Raw genomic sequence first — 14,379 nt, 5'->3', positions numbered from 1 at the left:
TGAGATGTCTGAATTACATTGCACACTCCTCTCACACCCATGCGGCGTCAGATCGCACAGCTGGCTACTGGCATGGTTAACGCCTGGAGCAGCCCCAGCAACCTATTCTTCCGCTATGTGCCATCACGGGGCACCTTCTCCACACCCAAAATGAAATACATGTGTCACTATAGTCAATTTACAAATCGACCGAGGACTGTCAAGACCACCTTGAAACAGTCTTCTCCACAATATACTTACCCATCATTTCCCCTGTACAGAGGGAGAAACTCAATGAGTCAGTCAGTCAATTATCTTTATTCGATTATTAAAAATCATAAAAGAACGAGCATTATTACATAGCAACATTTCATCAGAACACGAGTTAATACATAATTTTAACAGACAATCAATATTTAGAAACTCTAAAATCACAATGTACAAAATGAGTTATACCAAAATGTTAAGAATATAAGCATTTAAAATCAGTGAAATAAAAAAGGGAAATCAATATTCAGGAATAAGGTGCCTAGTTCTTGTGCGGTGCTTATTTATGCGTGCTCCTGCAACTAAAAAACTAGCAACATGAAAAGCTACTCTTACATTGGGAAGGAGTTGCAGGAACATCAAGGCTGGTTTTACCTGAGTAAAACCTAGATTGCGCAAAATTGGAAGCAAATATCTTTTTCTAATCTCAGTATAATGGCCGCAGAACATGGTAAAGTGAATCGTGTCCTGGGTGGAAAGGTGATCACAATCACATGGTTCAGCATTATCGGGTCTATTCCATATTTTAAAATTGCCCAGAATGAAGTGGATCAAATCAAAACGGAATCTCGTTAGAAGGAAACGATGATATGGTTTAGTTACCAGGAAAAGGTATGGTTCCATTCCTGGGACAGATGTCAACAAACAGTGTTTCCTAACCATGTTTTTTTTTAGCTCTATGGCTTCCCTCTCCATAACATATACATTTGTCAGGGTATTTTTTACTATTTTAAGATCTTCCTGCTTTATCAAATCTGGAGATGAGAAAAGCTCTGGTCGGCCGGCTAAAATTAGCTGCGTTTGTACATATTTTACCCACGGGATGTTTTGGGCTCTGTCCAGTGCTAAACAATCTTTTAAGATGATGTGATTTAATGTAAGCTCCTGGTTAAGCCAAGTTTTCATCCATCCAATAACTGGGGCTAGTTTTAGAATGTCAGTTATATAGCCCAATCCTAGCTCTGTATGTATTGCATAGGTGGAAGTCGATTGGAGGACAGAAAGCAGGGTTCTCAAAAATTTGTTTTCTACTTTCTGGATTTTGTCATGATTAGTGTACCCCCAAATAACAGAACAGTACTGGGCAACAGACAAACATTTTGCTTTATAGACCTTTATAATGCTTTCCATGGGGCGGGCTCCCAGTTTTTTAGCAAAGCCAAGCAACCCTGCTGCCGCTCTTGCAACAGCGTTGCTTTTGACGGAATGCTGGGGGCCCCAAGTGCCCTTTTCATCGAAGGTCACCCCTAAATATGGAAAAGATGGAACTCTCCTGACCTCTTTCCCAGCACAAAAAAATGTTTTCGACTTTCTTTTCCTGCCTGCAGCTCCTACAATCATTACGTGAGATTTCTCTGTGTTGGTTTTCATGTCCAACAAGGACATGAAGTCCCCAAAAGATGAAAGGAGTTTATTAAGTGCCACTCCGGAGCGTGCCAAAAGGACTGCATCGTCCGCGTACAGGAGGACAGGTATCTTTGTCTCACCTGCACGTGGGATATCGGTGTGGGATGCTGCCAAGACTACCTCGAGATCGTTTATGTAAAGAGTAAAGAGGAGGGGGGCAAGGATACACCCTTGCCTAACCCCCCTCTCTGACTTAAAGTGGCAAGTGCATCTCCCTTCCCTAGTCACTCTGACCGAGGTCATGAGGTCCCTATGTAACTCAGCCAGGTATCCAACCAAAGGGGGGGTCAATGCCCATGGCCAAAAGGACCCTCCACAGCTTAGCCCTGTTGACCAGGTCAAAGGCTGAGGAGAGGTCCATAAAGGCCATGTACAGAGAACCCCCCTTGGCGATTGCGTATTTATTTATAATCAATTCTAGGTTTAGGCACTGGTCTAAGGTTCCTCTTTTGGCTCTAAAACCATATTGTGCGTTTGATAGGACACCCTTCCCTTCTAAAAGCTGAGTCAGTCTTCCTAAAAGGACTCTTCCCAAGATTTTAACACTGGAATCAATGAGAGAGATTGGCCTATAACAGGCCGGGTTTGTCCTCTGTCCTTTTTTAAAGATCGGTACTATCGTGGACTTGGCCCAACTAGTAGGAAAGATGAGATCCCTTGTAGTATTAAAAATGTTTGTGAGAATCTTGGCACTTAGTTCAGGGGCACTCTTAAAAAAATCTGCGGGAACCCCATCGGGCCCCGGTGCCTTTTTTTAGAGTGTGTCATTAATTGCTTTTTTCACCTCCTCTAAACTAAAAGGAGAGATGGTAGTTACTGCTTGTGTGAATGGCATCTCACAGTCTGGAGTGGTATCAGGACAGCTATAGATGTTACTGAAATGTGTCACCCACTGTTCGTCTGGTATAATGCAATCTGCTCTCTGATTCTCTAGTCCCACGAAGTATCGGTGGTTTATTATTGCCCAGAATTTGGCGCTGTCTCTCTGTATATCAGGCAATAATAAATCATTCCAGGCCTCCTTTTTAATCTCAGATTTCCTCACCCTGATAGCATCACTGAGGAAACAATACAGTTATGCTATCTGCTCTTTATCTCTAGGTTTATTTTTTAGGGCCTTTAGGAAGATTGAGTGAGCCTTGGAACAATTTGAGTCAAACCATTTGGGGCCCCTGAGCCTGTTAGGCTTTATCTTTACGGTCAGGTCTAGATTGACCTGACGGCAGATAACATTGAAAGCCTCTATCATGGTGGTACCAGAGTTATTATTGTCCAAACAAATGGCAACCTCCCCCTCAACTTTAGCCAGAGTTTCCTGTAAAAAGGTGATTGGGGTTACTTGATCCCATTTCAATCTACGATTCTGATCTCTCGGGACCAATTCTGTCACACATAAAGCATCAATCTCCCTTTTTCCCCAAGACTCCCTGTGATATGATCTCTAGAATCACAGGGTTATGATCGCTAAAAACTGTAGTTTCTACCTTATAGTTAATAACTTCAGGCAGAATACTAGAAGATAAAAAGATATAGTCTATAATTGTGCCTGTGTCATTGCCCACATATGTTGGTAACCTCGGGCCTATGGGGCAACTACATGATTCATAGAGGTTAAAAGTTGCTAAGAGCAATTCCAAAGCCTCTCCACGTGATGAGTGTTCGAAATGCGGTGGGGAGGAATAGGGGGAAGATTCCTCGTGTTCCACATGGCAATTCGGGTGGCATGGATGGATGTTAAAGTCACCCATAAGGATCACCTCATACCCATGGACACTGTTCTCACTGTGGGTAGACAGGAATTCCTCTAGAGTTGCCAGATGCTCATTTGGGGTTTGACTGACGGGGGAATTATAAAAATTAACAAATAATATAGGCTGAAAGTTTGGTGTAGTTAGTTCAACCGCTAAACAGTTTTTTAAGTTAGATTTAATATGTCTTGGCTTTCCTTGAATGTCTAGTGAGATGTATATAGCCAAGCCCCCCTTTGCCCTTCCTGCTTTACTAGGATCTGCAGGTACAGTAAAGTGGGAAAAGCCGTCCAAAGCCAGTCTGTCTGACGTTTCCCAGGTTTCTTGAAAGGCAAGGACGTCGTAGGATCTAATTATGTCCAGCCAATACTTGTCGTTATATTTGGCTCTGAGACCAGCGATATTCCAGCTCATAATTCTACAGACCCTAATACCTGCAGAGTTCCAAAATAATGAACTGGGAGCAGGCTGAGGACCCTCACCATTACTGTCTTGTCTAGGGGAGAGTCAAACGTTTTGGTCCATGAAGGATAACGGGGCATAGCGATTGAACAGTTGAAGGGGCTGTGCAAAAGAATTGTGCTGTACTGAGTGGGAATGGTGGGCTGCAACATTATACCTTGGGTCCTGCCCCCATCTGAGGTTCGAATCCCAATTTCTGTCCCACCCTGGCGCAGGGGTCCTTGGGTAGGTAATATTCTGCTGTTCACCGTAGAAGAACTTTAGGGTTAAGGGAACAACAGTACCCTGTCTGCGTTGGGGAGGGAATAAGTTAGCAAGAATGTTGGGAAGGACGTCTTGATTTGAAAAGCTCACTGCCACACAGTCCCCTTTGAACTTTTTCGGCCGGTTTCCCAACCAGGGGACCCTAGTTGCTGACTTGATTACGCTTGCCAGATAGTACTTTCCCCCTGGTGCTAGCCGCATGTTACTGGTTAACCAGTGTAAGGCCTTGCTTGTGAGAGAAGTGGGACTTTCCGCTGTTCCCCCTTCCAGAGGAGGGACATTTGCTAGAACTAAAACCACTGGTGTGGCTTCAACTATAAATTGTAGGGGGTCCATTGAGTGAACTTGTACTGGGGGGATATTGACCGAAAGGATTCTGTCTGTTGGAGTGTTAACTAATAGAGGACCCTCACTGTTAACAGTCAATGTTGGTAGATGAGGTGGTGAATTCTCTTCAGGCAACTGGTTTCCTACGCCTTCACCTACAACCTCTCTAACAACATATCCCCCTGTGTTATTACTCAAATTTGTAACTAGCGTAGTTATATTTTCTACCCCACCTGCAACCATAGTGTGGAGTCCACCCAACTTCTTGACCTCCGCTTGCAGTTTGTCAATTTTTGATATTAGAGGTTTAATAATAGCGTTGATTTTTAACTCCAGAAAATCAGCAATTTTTTCATAAAAAGCATCCTCAATTGTGTGATTTAGTTTATCCTCAACACTATTCACTTGCTTAGACTTTGGGGTAATAGCCCTCTTCCATCTTGTCCCCGATCGTAGCCCGCCCCGCTTTGGTGGATTTTTGGTGCATAATCGTCTTGACCTGGTGGCACGCCCTATAGGCGACTGCTCGTCAGATGAGACGCGAGTCTGTATCTCCTGATCGGAGTCAATATAAATGTCGCTCTCAGCCTCTACATTAGGTGCCTCAGAGGCCGGGGCTACGTTAACAGATGTGCCACTTGTTCCTTGAGAAATAGGGCCGCTAGTTATGACCACGCGATGGACTTCCTTCAGTATGGTGTCATCAGTCAAAGTAGATGCGGAAGGGGACAGACATCGTAAGTCTGGGGATTGGCTCAAACCCAGAGAATCTCTCCTCTGCATATTTATTTTTTTAACAGTCTGGACAAGGTAATTGTCAATAGTGTTTAGCGGGGCTTCCTCAGGTTTTGTAGGCATGTTTACAAAATACACGCAGACTCACTATTGTACAAATAAAATGTCAGGTAGCAAAATCTTAAAGCGATAAGTCTTACTTGAAGAGTGGATCACGCAAATATTTCCTGCAGCGTTTCTGGCCCTGACCCTGCCTACTCCTGCCGATGAGGGCCGTAGAGGGCCGTAGAGGGCCCGCCCTTTGCCCGGGCTTGGCCCCGGGCGCGACTCACGGTGCGAGAGGACGCAGGCTCAGCTTTCTAGCGCCTCCGGGCGCTCTGCTGATGCGCTCCTGCTGCGCCGCCCCTAAGGCTGCTGGGGCTTGTAGGCGGTAGAGGTAGAGGTGCGGGAGTCTCTCGGCGCTCCCGCTCTGCCCGTGTCCTTGCTGCCGCGGTTTGCCGTTTCCCTCACGGCTGGTGTCTCAAGGTAAGCTTTGGTCCCCCAATGAGTCAATTACACTGAGATTCGCAAGGCTATTAGGGCCCAGATGACAGGCAGGGTTACAGGGCCAGACAGCCTACCAGCTGAATATTGCTAAGCATATGCTCCTGTACTGCCCCCCACCTGCATGCCTTATACGAAAACACCCTTGGGGCTTCCAGTCTCCCTGCTTCACTAAGCGAGGTCTTACTCATCTCGCTACCCGAACCGGACTGATACCCCACTGCTCTGGGTTCCTACTGACCCAAGTTGGCCTTGTTATGTTATGTTATATGATATTTATTAAGCGCACGGTCACCGTGAGTTTCCTGGCGCTCCAAGGATCCTAAAACTATAAACAGAGGAATTTAATAACAATGGGAGAAAAGCAGGGTTTTTAAAGATTTCCTGAAGGCAAGAAGGGAACCAGAGGTCTTGAGGGGGAGAGGAAGAGAGTTCCATAGCTTAGGGGCCAAGTAAGAAAAAGTGCGGCCACCGGATCTGGTGAGTTTGACACGGGGGACAACTAAGAGATGAAGATTGGTGGACCTGAGGGCGCGGGAGGGACAGTAAGGAGTGATCAGGGACGTGAGGAAAACAGGAGATGGACCAGTAAGTGCTTTAAAGACCAGGCAGTGGACCTTGAAAGCTATTCTTTCACTGACTGGGAGCCAGTGAAGTTGATACAGTAAAGGTCGAGCCGACTGCCATCTGGAGAGGTTGAGCGCGAGTCTGGCAGCCTGGTTCTGGATGAGTTGTAACCTAGATAACAAGGAGTTGGGGAGGCCATGATAGATCGAGTTTGAAAAGTCCAGGCGGGACATCACCAAGGCTATGATGACTTGTAGCAGTGCTTCAGGGGTTAGGAAGTGGGCGACCTTCCGAATCCTGTATAGCTGGAACATACAGGAAGATGTTACTGCACTCACCTGGGCCTTAAGAGTGAGGCCGGAGTCAATAATGACCCCGAGGCTCTTCACACGGTCAGCGGGAGAGGGAGGAGTACCAAGCTCGCTAGGCCAAAACTGAGGGCCCCAATAGGTGGCACTACTCCCGGGAAGGAGGAGCTCAGTCTTGCCCGGATTGAGCTTTAGTTGGTTTTGGCACATCCAATGCTGAATGTGTGTCATAGCCGACTGGAAGTTGGACACAGCGTCAGGGGAGGTGAGGGGAAAGATGATTTGCAGGTCGTCCGCGTAATTGAACACGGTAACGTCCCACCTGCTTAGAGAGTGAAGGAGGGGTAGATGATATAAATTAAAGAGGAGGGGGGACAGGGAGGAGCCCTGAGGGACCCCGCAAGATGACGCAGCACTGGTGGCGCTGAAAGGGCCCAGCCTGACTGCCTGAGATCTCCCCTCTAAGAAGGACTTAACCCAGGACAAAGCAGGCCCACGGACTCCGGCGGACTCGACACGGTGGAGTAAGATATTATGGTCCACCGTGTCGAATGCCGCCGATAAGTCAAGAAGGACTAATGCCTGGGGTAGTCCTCTATCCGCCTTACTTCTAAGGTTGTCCAGTACGGCGAGGATCACAGCCTCTGTGGAATGGGCTGGTCGGAAACCGGCCTGGTTGAAAGCCAGGAAGTTGGACTCCTCGATGAAATGTGATAGGCAAGTAGTGACATGTGCCTCCAAAACCTTAGACAGAAAAGGCAAGAGGGAGATGGGCCGATAGTTCACAAAGACCGCTGGGTCCGCGCCAGGTTTCTTTAGCAGGGGCACCAATACGGCCTCCTTGAATGACCTGGGGACTATGCCAGTACTGAGGGAAGAGTTAAGTAAGGGAAGGATACAATGGGGGAGGGAGTGACAGATGTCACGAAGCACGGACGGGGGACAGCAGTCCTTCGGGGAGCCAGATTTTACTCGCGAGGACAGCTTGGCAAGGGAATCAGAATCGAGTGTAGGAAATCGATCCAGAGTGAATGGATTGATATGGGGAGGTGTTGCTGTAGTTAACGGGGGGGAATGGGATATGGAATTTTTAATTGTGGTGATCTTTTCGATGAAGAAAGAGTTTAGCGCGTTGCATGACTCAGCGGAGGGAGGCAGGTTGGGAAGTGTCCTGGCGTCGGATGTTAGTTCGCCAAGGACTTTGAAAATCTCTTTAGATTTGTTAGAAGCGGTTAGGATTCTCTCAGAGATAAAAGCAGACTTGGTGGATATGATGGTTTGTTTGTAGATTTTCCGTGCGACCACGTACGCTTCCCTATCGGCACTAAGATAGTTGCGCCTCCATCTACGCTCCAATTGGCGTAGCTCTAGATGTTGTTGTTTTAAGGTCGAGTTATACCAGTTGTGAGACTTATTGAGGCCTTGCTCAACACAGACTATAAAATACTTTGTCCTTGCCGACCGCCTGGTGCCATTGGTTCCATCGCTGGTCCACCTGGACCAGAACAGGTTTTCCCCGGTGCATAACACCACACTAAACCTGCAATGTTTTTTACGAGTCTCCACCTATTCCGCAATTCTATGGCCACACTCTGGGAGCCTGGTATTAGACTTGGAGGAAGACTGATTCTCTGGAAGGGAAATTTTTATTTGCCACCTTGCCTCGAAATCAGGTGCAGATTCCTCCGCCTGGTCCAACTGCTCTGTACCGCGCCGATAGCCAGAGTAAAGAAGGGTTCTTATATATCTGACCCAGTCCCAATATATAGAGGTACATTCCAAGGTTGCCAGCTATCCCCACTGCTTTTTCCTGGCTATAGAACCTCTTCAAGCCAAAATTCAAGCATACACTCTACGCCAGATAAACTTCTGGCGCACGCTCCTCTCATCATCCATGGGATGAGTGGATCTTCTCCAAATGGAGGTCTTACGGCAGCTACTCTATTATGTCTCTAACCTGCCTTTCCATGTTGCACCAAACTTCTTCCACACATTCAAAAGTATCATGAGAGAGTCCATCTGGAACAACTCCTGTTGTCGTGTGGCACTCTCCAAACTATATTGGACCACAGACGAGGCGGGACTTGCAGTCCCACATATGGAACAATATTATCTCACCACCCAACTTCAATGGGAGGCCAAATGAATGGTGGGGATCCAGCTTGGACACTGCCATACTGTCACCATCCTGGACGCTCTCGCCGCTACCCTGGCTATTTCATCCCTGTGCTCATGGAAGTCTGCAGGAGTCATTGGTTCTTGGGGTTGCATATCGGCGCTACAGCAGAAGCCTGTACATCACACATTCCATGGTTCCATACGCACTAGCCCTGCAAGGCACATCCAGGGGCTGCAGCGCTACCACCTCTGTGGAACTCTCCACCCAGCAGTAAGTCGTTCTATACACCCGAGGCAACCTCTATTGGAAAGTGCTTAATACCCTATGACATGCTAATGGAGGAAGAATTTGTTCCCCCGGGCCAATTTCTACTACACACTTCACTAATTGGAGCATGGCGGCAGATGGGGAGACATGTCCAGACACAGCTTACTATCCAGTATCTACATGTTATGGGTCGGGTAGGCATCTCACAAAATGGTTTGATGCCTCGCTGCGTCACCACACAGTGGTATCACTCTTGCCATTGAGGCAGCATCCTTGCACTGATCAAGAATGGGCCACCATTCTGGAAAGTTCAATCTAAGTCCCCCGCAAGGGCTTATCTCAACCCTGTTAAACTAAATCAATATTTCCACCGCACTGACACGGCTTTCCCCAGATGTCGTATGCCAAATGGTGACCTCCTCCACATGATATGGTGCTGCCCAACACTTGCCACATACTGGGAGGGAGTCCCAACCTAATTGTCAAGCTGTATGGGACGTACTGTGACGCTTTCATGGGAAATCTGTATTTTGAGACTCTCTAGCAGGAGTAAATGCTAGAAAGTCACTTCCTCCTTTCTAGACCTGGGCATGCTAGTAGCCAAGCACTTAATCACGAGACACTGGAAGTCACCTGAGCCTCCTCCCTCGGTGGCCTGGAGGCAATCGCTACTCGTGTGGGCCGAGGCAGAGAGCACTGTGCTACACAAGGAAGAAGCCCTGGGGCTTTGCAAAATCCCTACAGCTCCGAACTGGGACACTATACTACAGGACTACCAAAATGAGCCACATATGACCACCCAGAAACCGCAACACAGTTGCATAAGAAAATAGATGCCCGAAATCACACTAGATAACCGGCTCAAGAGATGTTAGTTAGGATTAGAATGTTCGCCTCACATTATACCCATACCCATAGCTTAAATATCTTCGATGGATTGGAGGGAGGGAGGAGGGCCAGGGTGACCGCAGTTGTGCCAGGTTATCCATGCAATCTTTTTGGCCTTTCCCCTGCGCCTCCCATTACGGATGGGTTTGAACAGGAACTGCACACTGCTAGCACCATGAGTTGACAACCCCACATCGCGACGTTCATGAGTACCTACTTCCCACTCGCACGCAATGAAGCAACTATCCAATTGGCCTTTGTGCATGGTCACCTACCGGTTTGTTACATGTTAAAATAATGTGTATAACACGTTTGGTATCAGAATAATTATTCCACAATGGTACACGAAACGAGAGAGAGAGATATGCACTTGACAAAGTAACCTATACTGCAATGTTGATTCCTTAACCCCGTTACTGTTTGAATACTAAAAATAAAACAGATTTAAACAATTAACATGCTTGAAAGAAGACAAGTGGATGTAGCAAAGTGTGAGCACCTCCTTACCCATCTTCTTTTCTTTCTTATCCATCACAAGTTGATGCAAACGCTCCTTAAGTTTGTTATATTCTCTCTCTTTTCTCTTCATGTTATGAGCATACTGAGTAGCACGACTCACAATAATATTCTGTAGTTTTTGAACCTTCCAAATAAAAAATAAATAAAAAAAAGAATTATTACAATGTAACTTTATCAGACTACAGAAACAGGACTTCTTTCAGCGCGTGTCCTAAATTTTGTACCTCACCACAGTCAACTTAGCTCAATTTTCACACTAATAACCTTCTCTGCATTGTGGAATGCTGCAGAAAACCAAACCTTGGTTGCACCCATTCATTCCAATTCAAAAATGATTGTTGCTAGTGAACTCTTCACAAGCAATAACAATCCTTGTCAAGGTGAACTAAAGAAGACACTAAATTAACATGTGCTTAACTCTCTGGTAGCTTGTCAAAAAAGCAGCCAGGCCTAATTTAGTTGCACAGTGTTAAGTATTTATGCAGCACACAAACAGTAAAGGATGATGAGAAAAATTCCAACCAGTAGAACCGGAGATATGCAATTTCAACATTTTAGGTAAGTATAGCTCCTAAAAGCATAAAGTGCCACTCGAGATCACCAGGTCGTGCTAGACCAGGGGAAAGTTGCAAGTTCAGGCTGACCGCGATGGAGCGCTGGCCGGAGACAGGGAGCAGGTTAGTCCAGCTGAAAAAAAGTTACCTTCGCAAAGTACGACTAAAAGAGTCCAGTTTGTGGTGGAGCAGGCCACAAGGAGCAGGGAAAGCGTTGCGGACGGTTGCTGATGTATCATGAAGATCCAGTCGGACATCGCAGACGGTTCTTGCTATTGCTTCACGTTGGCGGTCACTGCGGGCTGTTGCTGTAGTGCAAAGTGCATTTCTCGCGCTGCCGATAGTCGCTGACGGTCACTATAACCCGGACAGTCTGCTTCACCAGGTGGCAAGACCTCAGAGCAAACAGGCCCATTCAGGAATAGCACAAAGCTTCAGGATTTCTCCCTGGCAGTTTTAAGAGGAATGCACTCTGATACCAGCCAAGGGGCTAGGACCTGGAGAGGCAACTCTTGAGGAATCAGGGGCTCTCAGGTAGAACTCACAATCAAGAATATGATTAGAGAATAACGGATAGTGAGAAATAAACAACTATGGCTTACCTAATTGAAATAAATGGCACAGCACTGCTTGTCCCACAGTCGTATCATTCTTTTCAGAGGAATTCAGGCAGTGATGCCGTCTGAAGGTGTGCCTACTGCTCCATGTTGCAGCACAACATATGTGTTGAATAGACACCGGCAAATAGCTGTGGTCGTAGAGATAGCCCTGGTAGAGTGAGCTTTTACTTCACTCTTCAACAGCTATCTGGCTTGTGCGTGACAATTTGATAGCCGCTGTGATCCATCTGGCTATACTTTGTTATGAAACTGGAAAGCCCTTATGAAGGCTTCTATAAGAGACGAATAGCAAAGGTTTTATTGGTAGAATCCAATCTGGCCTTTGCAAAAATCTCTGCAATCTGCAGGAATATTCAAGGTTGAAACTCATTGAATTCAGGAGACAGGCCGGCAAGTGTAATGATGTTGGATTCAGGTGAAGTACCTGGCAGTGGTTCATCATCAGTAACGTTGGTTAGGGCTCCAACTGAATGTGGGTCTGTTACTCAACTAGGTTCCCGCTTCAATTTCTTGAGGAACTTTGAAATAAATGGGAAATTGGGGGAGGGGAGCGTACACAAAGATCCCCGACCATCTAATCGAAAACTCATTCCCCATGACCCCCCTTCCTGGGTTTCAGCTTGAGTAAAATTGGCATATCAGATTCTTCCTTGTCCCAAACAGGTCTAGGTTAGGTTTTCCCCCAACGATCGAAAATGTCGTCCAGAATTGGTTGGTTGCACTCCCATTTGTGACAGCTGGCGTTAGTTCTGTTCAAGGTGTCTGCTAGTACATTGGTTGTTCCCGGCACATGTCTGCTTTAAGTGCTATATGTTGCAGAGTCCATTTCCAAAGTTACAGTGCTTGCTGTGATATGGCCATGGTATAATGCATGCTGGTGATGTTGGTCGTGCAAATTAGCACGGATGACCTTGATATTCTGGGAAGAAATGAGAGGCTAGCTAAAGCTATGGCTCAGAGTTCCAGAACATTTATGTGCATTTTTTTCTGGAGGTTCTACTTTAAGCGGCTGGCTAAATCCTGGAGAGGAATGCCCATCCCTCCAGGAATGTGTCTGTGGTGATTACAAATGTGGGGATATGAGGTAGTAATGTTAACCCTCTGGATAAGTTTGCGCTCTGTATCCACCATTGCAAGGATATCACCATGGTTCGAGTAATCTGCATGACATCGAACAATCCTTGAATTTACAACCATTGCCTGTCTAACTCCATTTCACTCACTCACTGGAATTAGTGGACTACAAGAAGATGCCACTCCGAGGACTGATTTGTACAGTCAGACTAAAACAGGCTTTTTTTTGCCTTTCTTGTGAAGTGAATGCCTTGTCTTGATGTTCACATCCAGAATTGCTCCCAAAAAATTCAACATTGTTGAAGGTTTGAAAAAGGATTTTTGCTGGTTGACCACAGGGCCCAGGCTGTTGAAGAGTGTTAAAGAGGTCGTTTTATCTCTTGCTGCCTGCAGAGACGTGGTGGGCTTTATCAGCCAAAGGTCGAAGTATTGGAATTCCTGTACCCTTCTTGCCTCAAGTGAGCTGCCACAGGAGCCAGACATTTTGTAAAGATACAGGGTGCCAATTTTAATCCGAACGGGAGGACTTTGAATTGGTAGTGTGTGCAGCCTACCTTGAATCTTAGACATTTTGTATGCTTTGAGTGAACTGGGATATAAAAGTATATATCTTGGAGATCCAGCGCTGTCATGTGATCTCCATGTTTGAAAAGATGCAGGATATCTTTAAGGGTAACATTGCGAAAAGATGGTTTTCTTAATATTTGTTGAGTTTCTGAAGGTCTAAGATGGGGTACCAGACTTTTTCTTTATCAGAAAGAAACAAGAATAAAGCTAGATTCTCCTCTGGGTAACCAGAACCTCCTTGTTATATTGCCCCTTTGTTGAGCATGGTTGATATTTCTAGCAGGAGCAGCCGTAGATGGATAGGAAGTACCCTTTTCGGGGGAAGTATTTGGTGTTTTCTGGTGAATTCCAGTATGTTTCCATGAGTGATTAAATCTAGCACCGATTTGTCTATTGTTATGAGGGACTACTGATGCAAAATTGAGATTTGACCCTCAATTTGTCCTAGCGAATTGCCGGGGGCCCTCTGCACAGCTGAATGGTCACTGCTTTCTGGCAATATCTTCCCCCCCCCCCCCCCCCCCCCCCACCTGAGGGTGCCGCTTCCTTCTGGGTGTTTGTTTCGTGTACGCCGCTGCTGGTGGCCATCTATATTGTTGCTGAGGATACAGAGATCAATAATGATGCTGAAAAAGTTGGTATTGCTGCCTGTACGGTTGAAAACCTCCTCTGTAGGAGTATAGCCCTCTTTCCCTTGCTCCACAAAAGACCTGTTTTCTAATTTCCTGTGTTCATAAATATTTGGCAGCATCTGTGTCAGTTTTGATGGCTTGTAGAGCATGGTCTAAATGCTTGCCAAATAGTGCCTCACCTTCATATGGCACGCCAAGAATATTGCTTTGGATTACTGGCCTGAATGTTGTTGCATTTAACCATCCCCGGCGTCCTAAGGACAGCTGAGCCTGCGAGTTGTCTAAAGCCAATTGACGATATGCAATTGCACAATCTGCTATTTATACAGACAAACTTTATCCCGCTTGTAAAAAAATTCTTCGCTTCTCCTTTCACACCCTCTTGCAAGAGGTCAATGTCTGTGGTGATGTCCGACCACATCTGCCTGTTGTAGCGGCCAAGTATAGCCAAAGAATTTGTTCCTCTGACAGTCTGGGCTGCCACGACAGGTGGCAGCGTGCAGACAGGCATTTTGCTCCCAAGAGCTTTTTA

At 46.2% G+C, this 14,379-nt stretch overlaps 1 protein-coding gene across 5 annotated transcripts in view; it reads right to left on the bottom strand.

Moving 5' to 3' along the window:
- Positions 1-14,379, bottom strand: part of SSX2IP (SSX family member 2 interacting protein) — a 472,212-nt gene that overhangs the window by 262,538 nt on the left and 195,295 nt on the right. For all 5 annotated transcript variants that reach the window (XM_078645587.1, XM_078645605.1, XM_078645619.1 and 2 more), the window contains exon 6: positions 10,389-10,524. In XM_078645587.1, coding sequence (XP_078501713.1) covers positions 10,389-10,524 — 136 coding nt within the window. The remainder of the gene's footprint in view (positions 1-10,388; positions 10,525-14,379) is intronic.

The sequence above is a fragment of the Lissotriton helveticus genome, chromosome 1_1, assembly GCF_964261635.1.
Source record: "Lissotriton helveticus chromosome 1_1, aLisHel1.1, whole genome shotgun sequence".
In the NCBI taxonomy this organism is placed as follows: domain Eukaryota; kingdom Metazoa; phylum Chordata; class Amphibia; order Caudata; family Salamandridae; genus Lissotriton; species Lissotriton helveticus.
The sequence above is the reverse complement of the archived record's forward strand: the minus strand, read 5'-3'. Positions and strand labels throughout refer to the sequence as shown.